At 38.8% G+C, this 20,151-nt stretch overlaps 1 protein-coding gene across 1 annotated transcript; it reads left to right on the top strand.

Annotated features, from left to right (window-relative positions):
* Positions 1-201: 201 nt before the first annotated feature.
* LOC120547674 (bifunctional 3'-phosphoadenosine 5'-phosphosulfate synthase 2-like) lies at positions 202-19,261 on the top strand. The gene is made up of 12 exons (XM_039783209.1): positions 202-378; positions 2,568-2,682; positions 2,839-3,074; positions 3,256-3,394; positions 3,568-3,686; positions 13,898-14,011; positions 14,571-14,682; positions 14,895-15,100; positions 15,376-15,511; positions 17,280-17,548; positions 17,680-17,909; positions 18,425-19,261. Exons 1-12 carry the CDS (start codon positions 352-354, stop codon positions 18,564-18,566), a joined length of 1,845 nt encoding a protein of 614 aa, XP_039639143.1. The 5' UTR covers positions 202-351; the 3' UTR covers positions 18,567-19,261.
* The last annotated feature ends 890 nt before the right edge of the window (positions 19,262-20,151 follow it).

The raw sequence follows: 20,151 nt of genomic DNA, 5'->3' as shown, positions 1-20,151 counted from the left end.
GTGTCTTACAGGCTAATGCTTTCTTTACAGTTCTGCTTCTTTCTCGTAAAATAAACATAGAGATTTGTTTTTGTAACCTGAACTGCGCCCAGTAGTTGTAAGAACCTGTTGTGGTGATTCTGGCAATGCAAGATGGTACCAAATTATGCAGATTTCTGGAAGGAGGAGGGCTGGAGGCTGGGCCAGCGGAATGCTACGTGTCTTGGAAGTCCCTTTTAAACTCCCCTCGTCTTCCTCGATTACCAAATTTTCGGAGTTTACAACTCGACTCCCTCATCCAGGCTGTGTGTGAAGCGGTCCCAGGCAGCCCCGGTGTTCAGCAGTCCGTCGGCGGTCTTACACTCGTGCAATATGTCCGGAGTGAAAAAGCTTCGTACGGTAAGTAAATGTGTACATAACGGAGACGTCTGAAAATTCAAGCTGTCATCTGATTAGCCCTGAAATGTTTATAAAAAAGTTCAGCCAAGTGTTCGCGAGCCAGCCAGCGTCCGAGACGTAAAACTCCTCCCAAGCAAAAGGCTATGTGTCAAATTAATCTTTTAATATGCAGTAATAACACGCTGCCATGCGCTATAGGCTATATGTTCTCTTTGACGATACTCCGATGCAGTGTCAGTTGATTACTTTTTCCTTAAAAGTCTTACCGGTAACCCTCCATTGTTGCTTAAAAATATTCTTTTCTGCTACGCCTTGTTCACTTCTGAGCCTCTTTACTGTAACTTAGCCTACCAGGTGTGATGGTTACAGACTTGCCTTGACTCTGAATAGGCCGGTTGTTTTAGGAACGTATCCATGTCAATTCGGCCCATTCATAACAGTGAAGGGGAGAAAGAGGCCAATGTGAAACGGCAGTATGATGCACAGGAATGCTGCTAACTTGGAGAACATGTGGAGTCATGGGAATGACTTACGTGAGAATAACGAGAAATGTGTATAATTCACTGTAATGTACATATGCACAAACCTGTTTTGTGTCTTTTTCCATTATGACAGCTTTTGTCCCATAAAGCTGCATTTTGTAGATACACCCGCACCATTGTAGACAAGATGACTCTACCATTTTTCACAATTGTCTTGATTGTATGACAAATACAAAATAATTAATTGAGAAAATGACAGACCAGTTGACAATAAAAAATAATCATTAGTTGCAGCTTTAAAATCACCTGTGATCTTTGTTAAGTTACCCAAAGTGTAATTATTACTTTGATAAAATGCCCACTATTTTCTCATTATTGTACGTATGCCTTCAGTTGAGAAATTTCAGATCACTGCCTGAGAAAGAAGAAGTAAGCTGATATGCTTGTGGAAGAATAGTGCTACTGTCTACGGCTGTGTGTATACACAAACTGGAGGCTATTTGTCCTATGGGGAAGATTATGTTCATCAATAGAGCAAGTATGTTTGGACTGCTTATTAGCTCTGAGTAGGAGCTGCAAATTACTTTTAAATGCTGCTCAAGGTACATTAATGCCACTTGATGACAATATTATACATTTACATTCTTCAATACATCCGCAGTATTGAATGTCACACGTTTGTTACCAAACAACTGTACTGTAAATTTAGTTTGTTATGGTGTGATTTCTATTTTTTAATATCAGCAATGCCCAGATTGTTTATCCATAAGCCCAGCAAATTTAAAGATCCACTCCACTAGGAAGCTAACAATTAAAATAAAACTTAATGTGGTGATCTTCCCCACCTCCTTGATTGAAAAACAACTTGTGTGATGTGTCAAGGTATTTGATTTTTTTACAGTCATGGCTGTGTTTGTATATGAAAAAAGGGCTTTGTACATGCAGATTGGTAGATGTAGACTGAACTGTTTGTAGAAAGGTTATACTGTAAGCCTTGGGGATAATGAGTAAATGGAGGAGGAGGAGAGTGTAGCAAAAAGTGAAGCAATGGGATGGATGTAGGGAAGAGGGTAAAGTGGGTCCAGAGGGCGAGCGTGTGGGCATGAGCACTGCCACATCATCGCTGTGCTGCAGGCAGCACACTGGACACATTGTCCAGTCAGTCGTATGCCTCCCTCCTCTACCATTCCCCTCTAGAAGTCAACACAGCCCCATTTATCCACAGCCTGGTCCACATAGTCACTTTGGACAGTGCAAGTAAAACTAGTCATGCTATGCTAAACTGAGTACTAATCACTATGTAAAGTGCCATGTCATGTTAGTTTGCATGATATGACAAGTCTTGTTAAGTCAAACGGAGTCAGGCCTACGTCTTTACATTTTAAGATTAACAGCCTCTTTTTTTCTTATGTTAAAACAGCTATTTTGTATATATTTGTTTCTGTATTTATTGTTTATTTCATATTAATGTTTGATATGATTGTTTATGTATGCACCAACCACCAAGGCAAATTCCTTGTACTGTGTTACTTACTTGGCAATAAATCCTTTTCTGATTCCAATACAGATTTTATTACTTAAATAAGGGAAGATGGCTTACTGCAACCAGTGGTCCTTGCTTATTTGTTTTATATCAAGCTACTGTAAGTAACTCCCCCAGGAATATTTTAGATTGCCTCTGTCTGAGCATGTGTTCTTCTATTTCAGGATCTTAACAGGTCGACCAATGTGGTGTTCCAGGCCCACCATGTCAGCCGGAGCAAGAGAGGGCAGGTCGTGGGCACCAGGGGAGGCTTCAGAGGCTGTACCATCTGGCTCACCGGTGAGTCATTACAGTCTTATATGATATCCATCTACTGGTCATGAGGTGGCTTCTTTCTCTGCTACATAGGAATACTAAGGGTTAATCTGATATTGACTGTTTTAAAAACAGTGCTGTCATGCTTGTATGTCTTGTCTTATCATATTTTTGGTCTAGGTCTATCAGGTGCCGGGAAGACTACCATCAGTTTTGCCCTAGAGGAGTTCCTCGTGTCCCACGCTATTCCTTGCTACTCACTAGACGGAGACAATATTCGCCACGGCCTGAACAAGAACCTGGGCTTTTCTGCAGTAGACCGCGAGGAGAACATCCGTCGTATTGCTGAGGTTGCCAAATTGTTTGCCGACGCTGGGCTGGTGTGCATCACCAGTTTCATCTCTCCTTTCGGCAAGGTTAGAAAACATTAACAGTTAAAGGTATATGCATATGTTATATTTAAATAGCTGAAAACATCTAATAAAGGGTTTGATGAAAGAATGTTTTATCCAAAATCAAAAGTACCAGCAGTGTGGAATACACATCAAACCTTTAAACTGTATTCAAATGAAATATATGTACTATTTTCTTCCACAGGATCGTGATGAGGCGAGGAAGATCCATGCAAGTGCCGGGCTACCATTTTTCGAGGTGTTCATCCACGCTTCCCTTGAGGTGTGTGAGAGCAGGGATGTAAAAGGACTTTACAAGAAGGCTCGTGCTGGAGAGATCAAAGGTCTGTGGGACAATGCTTACCTCAGCAAACTTTCTCCCAATGTCTTATATGCTGTCTCTCTCTGGTTGATAATGCCAAGTCATCAACACTTACCTCATTCAAGTAAAAATGGAATATCAATGCTAATTGGGTTTCAATGACATTTCTTTGTATGGTTTCACATTTGTTGCCAGGTTTCACTGGGATTGACTCAGAATATGAGTGTCCGGATGCGCCAGATCTTGTGTTGAAAACTGGAGAACTCTCAGTCAACGAGTGCCTCCAGCAGGTGTTGGAGCTGCTCAAGGAGCAGGTGGGTGTTACATGACCCACTGTACTATACATATTGTATCTCACACAGGCCTTTATCAGTGTACGTTTACATTTCTGTATGGTGTATGATAGACTTTTTTTCTGTGTACAAGACAAAGTTGTGTGTTTTATGTTAAAGCACACAGGTTTCAACTGGTGTGATGAGGAGGCTACTACGTGGGTGACATAAATGTCAAATGTTAGTCTGCCAGTACACACAATACTATATCTTTTTTTAAACAAGCAGCTTATGCCACAAAGCAGGTTCAGTAAACTTGAAGAGGATGTTTTTTTTATTGTTCTTTGTCAGCCATGGATTTTTCAGTCCAGCTATGAAGACTTTCACATGAAAGAGGAGGGGGTTGTAACATCTAACCAGACCGGAATCAGGGTGACCATTAGACAGTGTTTGGTTGCTCAGAGCAGATGATGCTATTGATCACAGAGGGAATAGTAAGTCATTAAAGCAGCAGCAGCAAAAAAAAAAAATTCTGCTAAAAGAAATTAACTACAGCATATGCACACAATGTATCATATAACATATGATATCACAATAAAAAGTCATTAGGTCTAAAAAAAAAAAAAGTGCTGTAGAATATAGTGGGGCAGTTAAGCAAAATGATAAAAGTAACACATTTGACACAGATGTAGGTTTACATGTTGAAAAGATATATTTATCGGGGCGCTGCAAATTTGGCATTTGGGGGCAATGGCAGCCTTTTTATAGACGTTTGTTTATTTAGGATCCTCATTAGCTCCTGCATTCAGAACTAGCTTATTTTTCTTTATCCATTCAACCACTGATTGCAGTCCTTGTGCTTGGGTGTTTAACTCATGAAATGTAGATGAAGACATATAAATAGTTGAATCATCTGCATAGATCAATATACTGACCTTAATTTAAAACAAGTGATAAATCATTTGTGAAAATAGTGTATAACAGCGGCCCAAGACAACTCCCCTGGGGAACTCCAGAGCTCATCGCTCCAACATCAGAGTAGCTACCATTAAAAAAGACTTGTTGTTGTCTATTTGTCAAATAACTCTTCATCCATAACATTGCTGACTGAGATAAACAATAACATTCAAGCATAATAGCACCTACTAGTTTCTTTTGCTCAATATCTCTCATCCAGTCATCAATCATATGAGTTAGAGCTGTAGCTGTTGAGTATCCCTTTCTTTTCTTTTTTTAAATACTTTATTTGTACATTTCCAGTTATAACATGAAACAATCATATTCTCTATCTTACAAATAATCATAGAAAAACAATCCCAACAAGACAAAGACAGCCCAAACCTAAAATCAACCTGACAGACTTGTCACAGACAACAGACGGACAGGAGATTTAAAAAAAACAAGTGCACCCAACATTCCTTATGACAGGATCAACCAAGGGCAGGTTTAAACATTCATAGTCCCAGTTCCAGACCAGGTAAATTGTTCACATAAGTTATCAGAGGGTCCCAGGTTTTGTAGAATCTGTTGATGGTACCGTTGAGGGTACATCTGATTTTTTTTTCCAGCTTAACATTCTGCATAATGTCCCTAATCCAGTGGTGGTGTGATGGAGGAGTAGCAGCCTTCCATTTAAATAAAATCAAGTGTCTAGCTAATAAGGAGGAAAAGGCAATGACCCTCTGTATAGGAACAGGGGGAACAGATCCCGTTGTATCAGAAAACCAACCGAAAATAGCAACCAAGGGAGAGGGTGAGATGTTATAAGCATAAGCATTAAAGATGACTTTAAAAAAGGATGACCAGAAAGGAACAAGTTTCGGACAAGACCAGAACATATGATAGGAAGTAGCTGGCGTCTGTTTACATCTATCGCATAATGGGTCTGCGTTCGGAAATATTCTTGCTAATTTGGCTTTTGAGAAGTGCAACCTGTGTAACACTTTTAACTGTATTAAAGAATGTCTGGAACATATGGAAGAAGAATGGACTCTAGTAAGAGCCATATCCCATTCCTCATCAGACAGCTGCGCCCCCAAGTCATTTTCCCATTGTTCTCGAATATGTGAAATAGAGAGGTTGCAGCTATCCATGATATGGGAATAAATAAATGATATTCTTCTCTTAGTCAGCATATTGACCCATAATAGGGAATCCAAACAAGAAGGAGAGGGGAGTGTAGGAAAATTAGCAAACTTTTTATGAGTAAAATCCCTAATTTGCAAGTATCGGAAAAGATTTGAAAAAGATTTGTCAGACCGAATTTTCTGGATAGTTGTTCAAAGCTAGCAAAAGTATCATTAACATACAGGTCCTCAATACTATGAATGCCCTTGTCATACCAAATTTTGAAGCCATTGTCCATTAGGGATGGGTGAAAAAGATGATTGTGTATTATTGGTGAGTGAATAGAAATACTCTGAATACCCAGAAACCTTTTGAACTGATTTATGATGCGTAGTGATTGAGTTACAATTATATTATCCTTAATATTATTAACTAGTGATGGTAGAGATGCGCAAAGTAAAGCAGGGAGGGAGTGTGGGCTGCTTTTAACCTTTTCAATCTGGAGCCATGCAGGGATCCTATCATTCCAATCTTTTAACCACAGAGAGATTAAAATTCGCAGCCCAATAATACGTGCGCAAATTTGGAAGTGAAAGCCCACCTACATCTTTGTCGTCTTGACCATTTCTTTATGTTAACATTGCGGCCTGATTTATTGTTCCGTATATAGGAGGAAATCATTTGATTAAATGCCTTGAAAAAAGACTGTGGTATATAAACAGGCAGTGCCTGAAACAAATATAGAAACTTTGGTACAATGTTCATCTTTACAGAATTTGTTCTCCCAATAAGAGATAGTGGCAAAATATACCCAGATATGCTACCAAATTCCTATAAGATTTTAAGGATTTCAGGGGTAGTTGTGATGGGTTTGGTGACATGGTAACAAGTCGTCTGCATAAAGCGAGACAGTGTGTGTTAGGCCACCACGTGAGATACCTTGTATACTATCATTGCATCGAAGAACTATGGCAAGTGGCTCTATAGCTAAAACGAAAAGTAACGGACTCACTGGGTCTCCTTGTTTTGTCCCTCTGTGAAGAGGAAAATACTCAGACGAAATACCGTTGGTATAAACTGAGGCAGTTGGATCAGTGTAAATGAGCTTGATAAGGTGAGTGAAGTTAGGGCCAAAACCAAACCTGCCAAGAGTATGAAAAAGATAACCCCACTCAACCCGATCAAACGCCTTTTCGGCATCAAGCAATATTACTGCTTCTGGGAATGGAGTGCTAGATTCAGTATAGATGATATTAAACAATCGTCTCAGGTTAAAATAGGATTGTCTGCCCTGGACAAACCCAGTCTGATCCTCCGAAATGACATGAGGAAGAACTGTCTCAAGCCGGAGTGCAATGGCCTTTTAAACACTTTGCCGTCACAGTTTGTCAAGCTGATTGGTCTATAAGATGAGCAATCACGAGGGTCCTTATTCTTCTTTAATAACAGTGTAATAGACACCTGGCGAAGTGTAGGCGGAAGAATGTTATTCTCCAGTGCTTCTGCATAGACTGAGAGAAGAAGAGGGGCAAGTTTATCTTTAAATTTTTTATAAAAATCAATTGAAAACCCGTCCGGGCCAGGGTCTTTTCCACTCTGAAGGGACATTATTGCGTTGTTGATTTCTTCCAGTGTCAAATTTGGTTCCAATCGTTCTTTAGAGTCAGGGTCAATAGTAGGAATGTTCAGATTAGAAAAAAAAGCGTCAAATTGATTGTGATCAGGTGTTGAATCTGAAGAATATAATTTAGAATAGAACTCTTTAAAGCAGTTGTTAATAGCCTGATGGTCCTCCGTTGAGGAGCTGTCAGGTAGCACAATTTGCGAAATAATACGCCGCTTTTTGGCGGAGTTGACTAGCTAATACTTTGGAAGGTTTCTCCCCCTCTTCATAGAATCTACTACGGGACTTAAAGATGAGTCTCTCCACTTGGGTGGTAGTTTAGAGATCAATTTCAGTTTGTAAGCCTACTCTCCTCCTAATCAAATCAGGGGTCGGAGAACCAGATATGAGCCTTTCCAGAGCCTTAATTTCTTAAGATAGCTCCTCAATATTCTTATACTTCATCTTCCTAATATAAGCAGAGCGAGAAATAATCTGTCCCCTGAGATACGCTTTAAGTGTCTCCCAGAGGGTTGAGGCTGAGACGCCATCAGTCCTATTTACCTGCAGAAAGAAATCTATTTGTTCTGTAATGAACTTCACAAAGTCTGAATCAGCCAGTAGGAGTGTGTCAAGCTGCCATGTCCGTTTTGTCCTCTGAGTCGGAAGAGTTACCTTAACACTAACTGGGGCGTGATCAGAAATAATGATTGAATCATATTTACAATCTGTAATAGCATTAAGCAAATAGGGGTCAACCAAAAAAAAATCTATCCTGGAAAATGACTTGTGTACATTAGAGTAATACGAATACTCCCTCTTAGTTGGATGTTTAAATCTCCATGGGTCTATAAGTTTATGTATATCTATGAACGACTGGATTGTTTGCACAGATTTAGACGGTCTTGGTACAGACTGAGAAGAGCGATCCCAGACAGAGTCCATCACCAGGTTGTAATCCCAAGCCATAATCAAGTGATAACTATCCAGATTAGGGATGGAGTTTAGCATCTTTTTAAAAAAACTATCATCATCCAAGTTTGGGCCATAAATATTGACCAATACTAAGCGAAGTTTAAACAGCTCTCCCACAACCATCACATATCTGCCATTTGGATCCAAGATAGTGTCTGATACAATGAAAGGAATCTTTTTATTAATATGTATAGCTACTCCTCTACCTTTACAGTTAAATTGTGAATGAAACATTTGCCCCACCCATTCTTTGTGAATTTTAGACTGGTCTCGATTTTGAAAGGTGGGTTTCCTGTAGGAAAGCAATACCAACCCCAATATATCGTAAGTGAGAGAGAACCCTTTTTCTCTTGATTGCCTGATTCAGACCCTTCACATTTCAGCTTATAATTTTCATGTCATCTTTACCTTGGACAAGATGTGAATTACTCTGTGTCATTAGAGCCACTCAATTTAAAAATACCTGCGTCTACCCCATTTAGATGATAAAAAAGCCAGATAGGTGCACAAACTGTATATAGAACAAATGCCACATAAAAACTACTACATATAACACATAAACAAGCCTTAAGAAGGCTATCCCCCCCAGAAGCGGGTAGCATTTGCATGCTACCCACAATGATGGATACTTTTTTCAACCATTGATGAACCCTCCAACAGTATATTAAGTGACCTGTGACATCCATAAGATATCCATAGATTGCAGAAAGTCACTGTAGGGAGACCGGTGTTAATCATAAAGAAAACCAAAAAAAAAAGCATTTAGGAGGGCGTGCATATATAGTGTTACGTATGATGTGTATACACACCTTCATACACAAAACGTCCACTGCCACTATGAACAATGCTAACAAAATAATACTATAAAAATAGAAAATACTGTCAGAAAATAGGACAGAATAGCCATATCAAATGATACCACCGTCTCTTTTAAATGATTACTGACGTCATTGGCCCAATCATCAACCTCAATCACCATTCTCCGCAGCGTGTGAGGCGGGGCGTCCGTTATCATCGATTACATTGTTATTGATGTAGGCCAGCGCCCCCGCAGGGTCGGTGAACTTCATACGTTTCCCGTTGTGTGTGAACTGCAGAGTGGCTGGGTAGTAGAGGCCGAACTGGATCTTTGCGGCTTCTTTTTAGACTCGGAGAAGGCTGTGCGTCGTTTGTTGACATCCGGGCTGTAGTCAGGGAAGATGTGAAATCTTGATCCGTTGAAGGAGAGCGGGCCCTTCTGTCTGGCGAGGCGTAGGATCAACTCTTTAGTTTGAAAGTGATGTAGCTTAACAATGAATGGCCGCGGTTTATTGTCGCCATCAGCTGGTTTTGGGGCCAAACTTCTGTGGGCTCTATCCACTGACGGCAGCTTCTCAAAACTGTCTTCCCCAAGCACATCGATGAGTAGTTTGGTGATAAATTCTGTTGGTCGTGGGCCCTCCGCATTTTCTGATATCCCCACAATGCTTATATTCTGCCGTCTAGTGTAGTTTTCCAAGTACACCAACTTCTCCCTCAAAGCATTGTTCTCTTTAGCCAGTGAAGTATGGGAAGCTTCCACGCTGCTCAGTCTCTTGTCGAACTCATTCAGCCCGTCCTCCACATCAGTAATTCGTTGGCCATACACACTCAGGATCGAATGTAGAGAGGCAATAGACGCCCGGTTCTCCTCCCGAAACGAGTCGATAGAGGCTTGCACAGCAGTAACTGCATTTGCCAGCGCGTCCATGTTGTTAGCATTAGCACCTATGTCTGCGCTAACGCTAGCCGAGGAGTTCGAATCGCCTCGTGTTGTGGTTTTCTCACTTTGTTGCTTGGCCGGTTTGGGAGGCATTCATCCACTCATAAGGTAGTTAAGTCACTTAGTGTGTGTTTCCAATGGAGTTTGAACGGTTACGAGGTCCAAAATGTATAAATTTGATAGATTTCTGCGGGAGCTGTCGGAGACACGTCTACTCACCACTCATGCTCAAGCGCGCCCCCGAGTATCCCTTTCTATATGCATGTTGACAATCAGTGATTAAATAATTCAAAGAAAAATATTCTATAATCTGCTCACATACTATACTGTCCATAATTTTACTCAACACAGGCAATAAACTTATAGGACGACTATTTGACCCTGAGAAAGGTAACCATACATTTTTAGGCAATGGAATTATTTTAGCAATTTTCTATTCTTGATAGACATTCACTTAAACTTTGGTTTATAATATGACAGATAACAGGGGCAATTAAGTCTGCAACCAATTTAAGTAGTTTACCGTCAAGGCCGTCCACACCTGCCGGTTTATCTTTACAAGTTTTCAACATATTTTCTACTTTGTTAATATTTACTTGCCCAAATTTGAAATTACAATTTTTTCTCTCATGATTTTCTCTTTTATTAATAAATAAGATATCTCATTCTCTATTTTTGTCATATTATTTCTTAAATCATTTATTTTATATATAAAATAATTATTAAGGTGGTTTGCAACCTCGCTGGTTTGGTGAGGAAATGTCCAAAAAAGATTGAGTTTGTTTGGTGCTCTTTCCCATTAAGCTGTTCAGCATATTTCATAAGTTTTTACTATCATTTTTAATATCATTAATCCTGGCTTTATAATACATTTTCTTTTTCTTTCTATTTAAATTAGTTAGAAAGTTTCTTAGTTTATGATAGATTTGCCAGTCTAATTGATAACCAGATCTTATTGCTGTTAATTTTGCTAAATCGCATTCCACCATATATTCCTTTAACTCCTTATCTAACCATGGTGTACTGACACTTCTGACTGTAAACTTCTTCACTGGAGCATGCTTTTCCACTATAGGCATAAAAATATCAACAACATTTTTCAGTGCTTAATGAGGATTTGTTTCAGTAATACATCTGACCAACATATCTCTTTTACATCATTTCTAAATCTGTCCCGATCAAACCATTTGTATGATCTCTTTTGTATTACTTTAGGTTCAGGCTTCTGCACTTTTGCTCTTCTAACAACTGCAATTAAATTATGATCACTACAGCCAGTCGGTATAGATAATGCCTTTGAGCATAGCTCAACTGCATTAGTGAAAATATGATCAATACATGTGGAAGTAATTGTGCCGTCACTCTTAGTAAATATTCTAGTTGGTTTGTTAATTACCTGTGACAAACCACATAAATCTGTAACATTCTGAAGCCTTTTTTTAATTGAACAACCTAATGTATTCCAATCTATATTCAGATCTCCCATAAAATAGATTTCATAACCATCACACCTATGTTCTAGCATTTCACATATTTTATCTAGATATTCACGATTCACACTTGGTGGTCTATAACAACAAATGTGGCATTTGTATTTGCAGCCATAGTGCCTCCACCTCCGTTGGCATTAAATCATTTCTAATTTTAATTGGTATGTGATCCTGAATAAAAAATGCAACTCCTCCACTGCAATGCATTTCTATCCCTCCTTATGAGACAGTATCCCTGTATATTCAAAGAGCAAACAGTAATTGTTATCTTCCTGTTTATTTAAGCGACTTTGAGTTTGTGAAAAGCGCTATATAAATTCAATTTATTATTATTATTATTATTATTATTATTATTATTATTATTATTATTATTATTATCTAATACCCAGACTGCATCGGAGCGCTCCCTAGCAAAACAATTATACATACACATAACACACAAACACAAAACCACACATACACATCCCTAACTGTGTATGTATCTAACACAAATAAACATTCACTTGCATTGTCACCTAACACGTCCATATCTGCCAGCTAGAGTTAGCCGACCTCCACTTTTGAATTTTGTCTTATCCTTCAATCCATGAAAAACTCAACATAAACTAAATTAAATTATAAATTAAGAAAAAAGTATATATATATATATATATATATAAAGAATATAGCCTACTAATTTGATTTAACAGAAAAGAGATTCAATATAAATTTTCTGGGGGTATCCATAACTTTTGTCCTTAATTAAATTAAACGCAGTTCTTAACTTTAACTGTTTAAACTAGAATACACAAATTCAGCATCATATTGCTTTAGAGAATAGAATAGAATAGAATAGCCTTTATTGTCATTGCACTGTGAAACGAAATTTAGGGTGCTCTCACAGAGCCACCCTTGCACCACACAAAAAAAAAACAACAACAAGAAAACAGGGAACAACATATGTCCAGACAAATTCAACATTGTTTTGTGTGGTCTATACCTTTTCATTTCCTTCATTATTTTTCTACCTCCTGACTTCTCAGGATTTAATCACTTTCTGCCGCTTCCCTGTCCTTGAGGTATTTTGTCTCGCTCTTAAATGTGATGATAAGAGTGGCTGGATGAATCGCAGCGTCCCCTGGATCGTTGGTGTGATTGGTTGAAGGACTATCCAATGCGCCCAGTGGCATTTGAGCGGCGTCCGTTGGTCCCTTTGGAAATGAACTGTCAATGAACCTTTCCCAGACCCACTCTCAATTACAACTGAGAAGAGTCTGGTGTCAACCAGGCTAGCAATCTACATTACAAAAGTCAAACTGGAAAGACAAGTGTAACCCTGACAGCAAAATACTGCTCTTGGGAACAAAACCAATAAATACCTTCATAGAAACAAAGTGTAACATTGCTTCTGCTGCCAAGGCTCAAGCTTCACTGAAGGAAAAGTTGCTGATAAAGTTACTGAGTAGCCTAAATGTTTTCTACTGCCCTGTCACTGAGGCAGAGGTGACTTACTTTTAATTAAAACAATGCTATGTTAACAGGACCAGTTTGTACAAATATTTTCTTAAGTTGGCCTCCTGTAGATGGGAATGTAGATGCAGTAATATACAGATCTCTCTCAGGAATCATGTCCCTCTCTGTCATGGATACATACATACTATATATTAAAATATATTTGCCAGTGGCTGTTGAGAGATTCAAGCAATTAAGTGTCACAGCATGTTATTATCAAGTTGAGTAATTTCTACATACAGTATCTGTATTGTTGACTGGACTGTGTTTGGTTCACTACCTGAACAGTTCTGACAAGCAGCCAGCTGCTGGTTTATTTCTAGGTTTTAATAGTGACTAAATAATTTCAAACAACAGGTAAATGCAGAAAGCCACCTGGTAAGATAGAAAACCAACAGGACTGTGAAGGACAACAAAACTAATTAATATTGGATATAATGCAGCAGGTTTTAGAAATATAACAAAGTGCACAATTTATTATTTTTTTCATTCTGGCTTCAATCTCAACATTGATAAAAATATTCTTTAGTAGAATAAATATTTTAAAATGTATAATGAACATTTGACAGTCAATCTCCTGGGCCATTTAGACCTAATATAAACTCATGTTCACTAATGAAAGTTTGAAGGAAAAATATAGAAAATATAGCCAAAATATTAACAACTTAAAAACTTTAAAATCTACAATTATGTACTAAATGCCTTAAGTAATTCCAGCCTCTCAAATGTAAAGATTTGCTGCTTTTCTTAAAATGATGAAGGCCATTTTGCACTTTTTTACCCTTTTATACTATAGAATATTATTGATTAATCATTAGTTGAAGTCCTACATGACCAACCTTTTCCAATTATAATATAATGATTCCTCTTTTCTCCTTGTATATAGAATATTGTACCAGGTGAGATCATGGAGGAGGTGAATGAACTCTTTGTTATGGAGAACAAGTTGAATCTTACTGTGGCTGACGCAAACACACTTCCCACCATCAGCATCACCAAGGTAACCCACCGCTCCAGTATAGAGGCTACCTTTTCTTTTTTTGTCACACAGCAAATGGACAAGGGGGTCAATACTGGACTTGGCAGAAAGCTGCTTATGATGAGCTCATAAACATTCCCCACTGTTTGGACCCTGTAATGGTCTGCTCTATTTGCTCTGTTTCACTCTTTATTTGTGTGTTTAAAATAAGAAGGAAAAAAAAATTACCCTTCCATCTTCAGTCTATTATTCATCCTTGGTTGTATATGCAACATGTTTTCTCAGACCACCTTGGTATGGTTTAGTGAGGAAGTTAATATATTGATTATAAATAATCCAGCAGCAGCAATGTCTCATTCAAACGCAGCCCAATAAGGCTCTCATATGGTGACAAGTGAAACTCTAGCATCCAGCATTCTTACTTCCACAATTCAGTGATTCTTTCATTCATAGTGTAATTACAGACTTGTTGGTGAAAGTATTGATATTTACAATACACTGGATACCATCAGTGCAGTTAAATCCATAAGTTAAATGTTTTTTGTGCTGTTTATCATGAGTAATTATTCTTTGTGCACAGTTGGATCTACAGTGGGTGCAGGTCTTATCGGAAGGCTGGGCTAGCCCTCTGAAGGGCTTCATGAGAGAGAGAGAGTTCCTCCAGGTCATACACTTTGGCAACCTGCTGGATGGTAAGAGACGGTTGGTTAGTCATTTACTCTTCTTATAACCTGCCAGGACACGTACAGCAGGTTAGCATTAACCTAGCCGCTCGTAAGTGACAATAACATTTGATTGTGCATATCATGTTTTAATTGTTATGCAATTTATTTATTTTAACATTTCTGAAATGATATTTGCTTTGGTTTACTGGTTGAAATCACTGGATCCTCCTTTGTCTCAGGCGGGGCCATCAACTTGTCTGTGCCCATCGTCCTGCCTGTTAGCACCGAGACCAAGCAGGAGCTGGACGGCTGTGCAGCTGTAGCTCTGGAGTACCAGGGTTCCCGTGTGGCTATTCTCAGGAACCCAGAGTTCTACCAACACCGCAAGGAGGAACGCTGTGCCAGACAGTGGGGCACCACTTGTGCACAGCACCCTTACATTAAGGTGATAAGGCATTCATCAAATGTCTTCAACACACACATTTATAATTTCAATGTATGCAACATGATTGCACTGCAGACAGTAAGATACCGGTACCTACATGATTATTAACTTCCGCTGTGTCAGTATGGAACTTTGTTATTTTGTGGCAAACAAAACATAAATCAAGCCCCAGAATAAACTTAGTTCAATGGCAATCATTTTACCTCAATATTAATCCTACATGTAAATATTTGAGTCCACAAAAAAAGTAATTCTCTGTTTATCACCTTGTGCAGATGGTTATGGAGGGAGGTGACTGGCTGGTAGGTGGTGACCTGGAGGTCCTTGAGCGAATCAAATGGAACGATGGACTTGACCAGTACCGCCTTACTCCACAGGAGCTCAAGCAGAAGTTCAAAGACATGAAAGCAGGTTAGAAAGTTGAAATTACTTAATCACACTTAGTGTGTCCATAGACAATTATAACTCTGCTCCTATAACAGCAAAGACAGGTTGTTCCTCAAGAATCTATATTGGGACCAATTTTATTTTCTGTTTATATAAATAATCTTCATGTGGAGGATTAAATCCAGCAAAGTACACCTTTACGCAGATTATACCATTATTTATACTGTGGCACCATCTTTAAAAGTGGCAATGGCCTTTTACATTTAAATCTGGTGCACGTTTCCGTACACATCTTTATGAAATGGTTCTGTGGACTTCACTGCGTTTATGGAGAAAAACCCATATGTAAATTTTTATTGCAAAAGCTTTACCAGGAAAATTACAGCAGTACATATCCAGTTTACTGACTTTTTAATCCAGTAACTATAACACTAGATCATCAGAGGAAATTCTCCTCATGGTCTTGACCCTCCGAACAGAACTAAGTAAATCTGCCTTTTCATTTCTCGCCTCACAAGCTTGGAATGAGCTGATTTCCGTATGTTGTCTATGTCTGTTGGAATGTTTTCGTATGCTCTTTGTTTTTGTGATGTTATCTGTCCCTGTCTGTACTTTTTGTACTGTTTTGCTGTCAATCTTGACCTGACTCCATGGCAGAAGAGCTATTGTATCTCAATGGGACCTTTCTGGTTAAATAAAGGATAAATGAGGATAAATAAAAACAGTAACAATTAGGGAACACACACAAGGGCATGCCATGTGCTGTAAGTAGCTACTTATGATTAACACAATTCCATAAATAAAATATCCATTGCACCTAGTGAAAAAATGAAAAAACGTAAACATGAAAGCAATGTATTTAGCAGTGCACCATTTGTCTTTCAGACGCACTTGACAAAGGACCAGATAAAAAAGTAAAATGGTAAATTTATAGCTGCATGGTGATTTTTGTGATCTGTGGAGACATATGTCTTTCTAAAAAAACTATGAAATATGATCACCTGTTTTCACTCTCACCCGCTCACTTTGATGTGATTGCTGAGTTCAACATTGTGCCATGTATTTATCTGCACCACAGTACAGTATGTATTTTCTTAATTTTAGTTTTCTGTATTTTTTGCTGCTCTGTGGTCCAATCCTGAGTTTTGTTATTGGTGCAAGCATGTTTTTCATGTGAACTTAACAAATTAGGCTGAAAATAGTCTGTTTTCTTATTATTGATTTTCTTATTTTTATTCTAAACCCCATCAAAAGACCAAAACCACCAATCCATTTGTCGGTCTCTCAATATTTTGTCTGTAGCTCTCACATCCAAGTTTCTTAATTCCTACTGAAGAACTACGTTTTTAAACGGTTCAGAAATATATACTGCTCATGTCTGCTCACATTGATGAATTTTTAATAGTTGGGAGTTTTTAACAATGGAGCTCTATGACATAGAAGAATGCGGTATAATATTGATATAATATTTTGCTACACAGAAAATACTTAGGTAGTGAGATCAATTATTTTTTTTGTTTTGGTCTTTCGTGGGATCAGACTTATCCTTTCACACAAATAACAACCAAATTTATGAAACAGTCCTGAGTTATGTAAAAGGCAGTATGAGCATGTCTGCTGTGACAGCTATTAAAATGCACAATATTCTTCACATATTTTGGACTGTACAGATCATGAAGCACAACAGCTGCACTGTACAGTACTGCTGCTATTATACTGTAATACTGCTGCTATTACTACAAATACTGTGATGTGAACTTTATTTTGTGGTCATCCATGTTGTCCTCCTTAGATGCTGTATTCGCATTCCAGCTGCGTAATCCGGTCCACAATGGTCACGCCCTGCTGATGCAGGACACCAAACGCCGTCTGCTGAAGCGAGGCTACAAGAATCCAGTCCTCCTACTGCACCCACTGGGCGGCTGGACCAAAGATGACGATGTGCCTCTGGACTGGCGTATGAAGCAGCATGCTGCTGTCCTGGAGGAGGGCATCCTGGACCCAGCCAGCACCGTTGTTGCCATCTTCCCCTCACCTATGATGTACGCTGGGCCCACAGAGGTGAGAAGTAGTGGTGGCTTATTGTTCAGTCAGAGGTTACGATCAGTCTGGCATTATACCGTTCAAACATTTACCCATGATATCTATGTGTGATTAAATATTAACCTTCATGTGTTCCGATGTGTTATCAGGTTCAGTGGCACTGTAGAGCCAGAATGGTCGCCGGAGCAAACTTCTACATTGTTGGCAGGGACCCTGCAGGCATTCCTCACCCAGAGACTAAGCAGGACCTGTATGAACCCACCCACGGAGGCAAGGTCCTCACCATGGCCCCGGGGCTCACCTCTGTGGAGATCATCCCTTTCAGGGTCGCTGCCTACAACAAGACAAAGATGGCTATGGACTTTTTCGACCCAGAGCGGTAAGTCAAGAAAAAAGAAGAAATACAGTATGCAGGTTTTTCTTACATGTCCTGTTGTCTATTACATGTTTCTTTAATATAAAACCTGGACTCTACTGACATTGGTGTCCTGTTGTGAACCCAATCGCAGGGAAACTAGAGCAAATGCGAAGGACAAAGTGCAGTAAATCATTAGTGCTCACCACATTTTTTCAGACATTACATTACATCCTTCTGCACACATTTGTAGGCCCAAATCTTTTTAAGCCAAAACATTTGTAGGCCCAAATTATTCAAGTCAAAACATGAATTTCATGGTTATGTGAACCACCTGTGACCCTGCATCTTATCTTGTTGGCACTACAAGCAGATTGTAATATACATCTCAAGACAACTCCCTAAATTATGAGGCTGAGTGTTGTGGATTTATATCCACCTTTTGGTATTTCTGTGCAGATATAATTATGGCCTAATCATATGATTCTGTCCTGCCCACTCTCTCCATACTGCCCTTTCCTCATTCCTCACTTTTTCAGACATGCGGAGTTTGAATTCATCTCTGGAACCAAGATGAGGAAGTTGGCTCGAAGTGGAGACAACCCTCCAGACGGTTTCATGGCCCCCAAGGCCTGGAAGGTGTTGGTTGAGTACTACACCTCTCTGCAGAAGGATTTATAAGGAGTGTTAAATATAACACCCACCTCTCCAGGAGTATTTTAAATAGATAATTTTTTCTTATACAAAAATACTTTTAGATTGCTTTGAATTATGAGTCATTCTGGTATGGGTGGGTGTTTTGTCCAAGTCTTCACCAAATCATAAAAAGTTGTCTTAAGCAATTAAATCATTCAATTTTGACATTCCTATAAACCTATGTGATTTATAAATATATTCTATGTTTATATGCATATTAATTTAAACTATGTATTTAAAGGTAACTTGAGAGTCTTTTATTTTAATTTTATGTAGGAGCACATCCCAAGACATGAAATCATTTTTAATATTTGCATGTACTATCTGAGGGATGCAAAAAAAAAAGCATTTTATGGCAATAATATCACTGTCTGTCGAGTTATTCGTATGACCTGATTGAAAGTTACTTGCAGTTGTAGGACTACCTACAGTGCCTCTTTGGTTTACATGTATGGATGTTAATTAATTCATCATGTCAACGTTTCATATTAGTGTAAAATACAACAGATTGTTTTATAATGTGAAAGTGCCTTTCTCTCAAATGTCAACATTGTAAAACAGAAATCGTTTAAATCTCTTGCTGGCGTATGCCTGAAATGTCTCTGAGATTTGTGTGATTTTATAAAGTCGCCATGTACATTCATGTAATAAAGACCTCCAATTTTAGGAAGATAAATGCAGTAATGAAGCTTTTTATTATGATGAATACTGGTCTATTGTGGTACTGTAAACTAAACAATGTTAATGTTATGGATTGAAGTGGGTTTTTTCCAGTGATACCTCTGTCCTGATTTTGTCTATGTGCCACTGGTTATGCAACACACCCTATATTAACTTTTGTGTGTACAAGGTGCATACTTATCAGTTGAAGGTTAAAGTTGACCAGGCAGTGTGGCATTCTGGGGCTACAAAGACAAAAGTACAGTGCTGCCATCTGCTGGCAAGAAGTGGTACAGGAAAACACTAAAATACAAAACAAGGAACTATACTGTAAATGTATGTAAAAGGACGCAGTCACTGTGGGTTTCTCTGACCGGAGGTAGGCTTGATAACACCACTCATCACGATAACGTCTCTCACTGACACCAGACCTACCAATAGTTTTGTCCATATTGATAGCCTGTCAAATGAAGGGTGAACTTTGGTAAGCAGCAGTCCAGAGTGGAGATGTTCATAAATGGTCTAATAGCCTATCTTTTGCACATTTGTTTACAATGTAAAAACTGGGGTTGGTTCTGGATTTGCTTTGCCAGTCAAATCTTTTATAACAGATTAATGAGAGCCTGAGACGCTTTCAAATTATACTTGGGATGGTTGAGTGAACTTGATGAACTGATTAATTTTGCCAGTCATTAATCTGTAGGGGTTACATTGCTACGAGATGAGTGTTCGTCTATGAGGAGAACCAGTATATGTACCAGATTCCATATTAGCCTCACATGGGATGGGATCAGATCATTTAATCTGCGATGTTCCAGGTAACTCCATTTGAATCTGCTGAACTGCACCTACGGTAGGCTACTTTATAAAATCTCCAACTACTGTACCTCCAACATGTCATGTCACTGAG

The sequence above is a fragment of the Perca fluviatilis genome, chromosome 19 (assembly GCF_010015445.1).
Source record: "Perca fluviatilis chromosome 19, GENO_Pfluv_1.0, whole genome shotgun sequence".
NCBI classification, from domain to species: Eukaryota; Metazoa; Chordata; class Actinopteri; order Perciformes; family Percidae; genus Perca; species Perca fluviatilis.
This window is presented reverse-complemented; position numbering and strand designations above follow the sequence as displayed.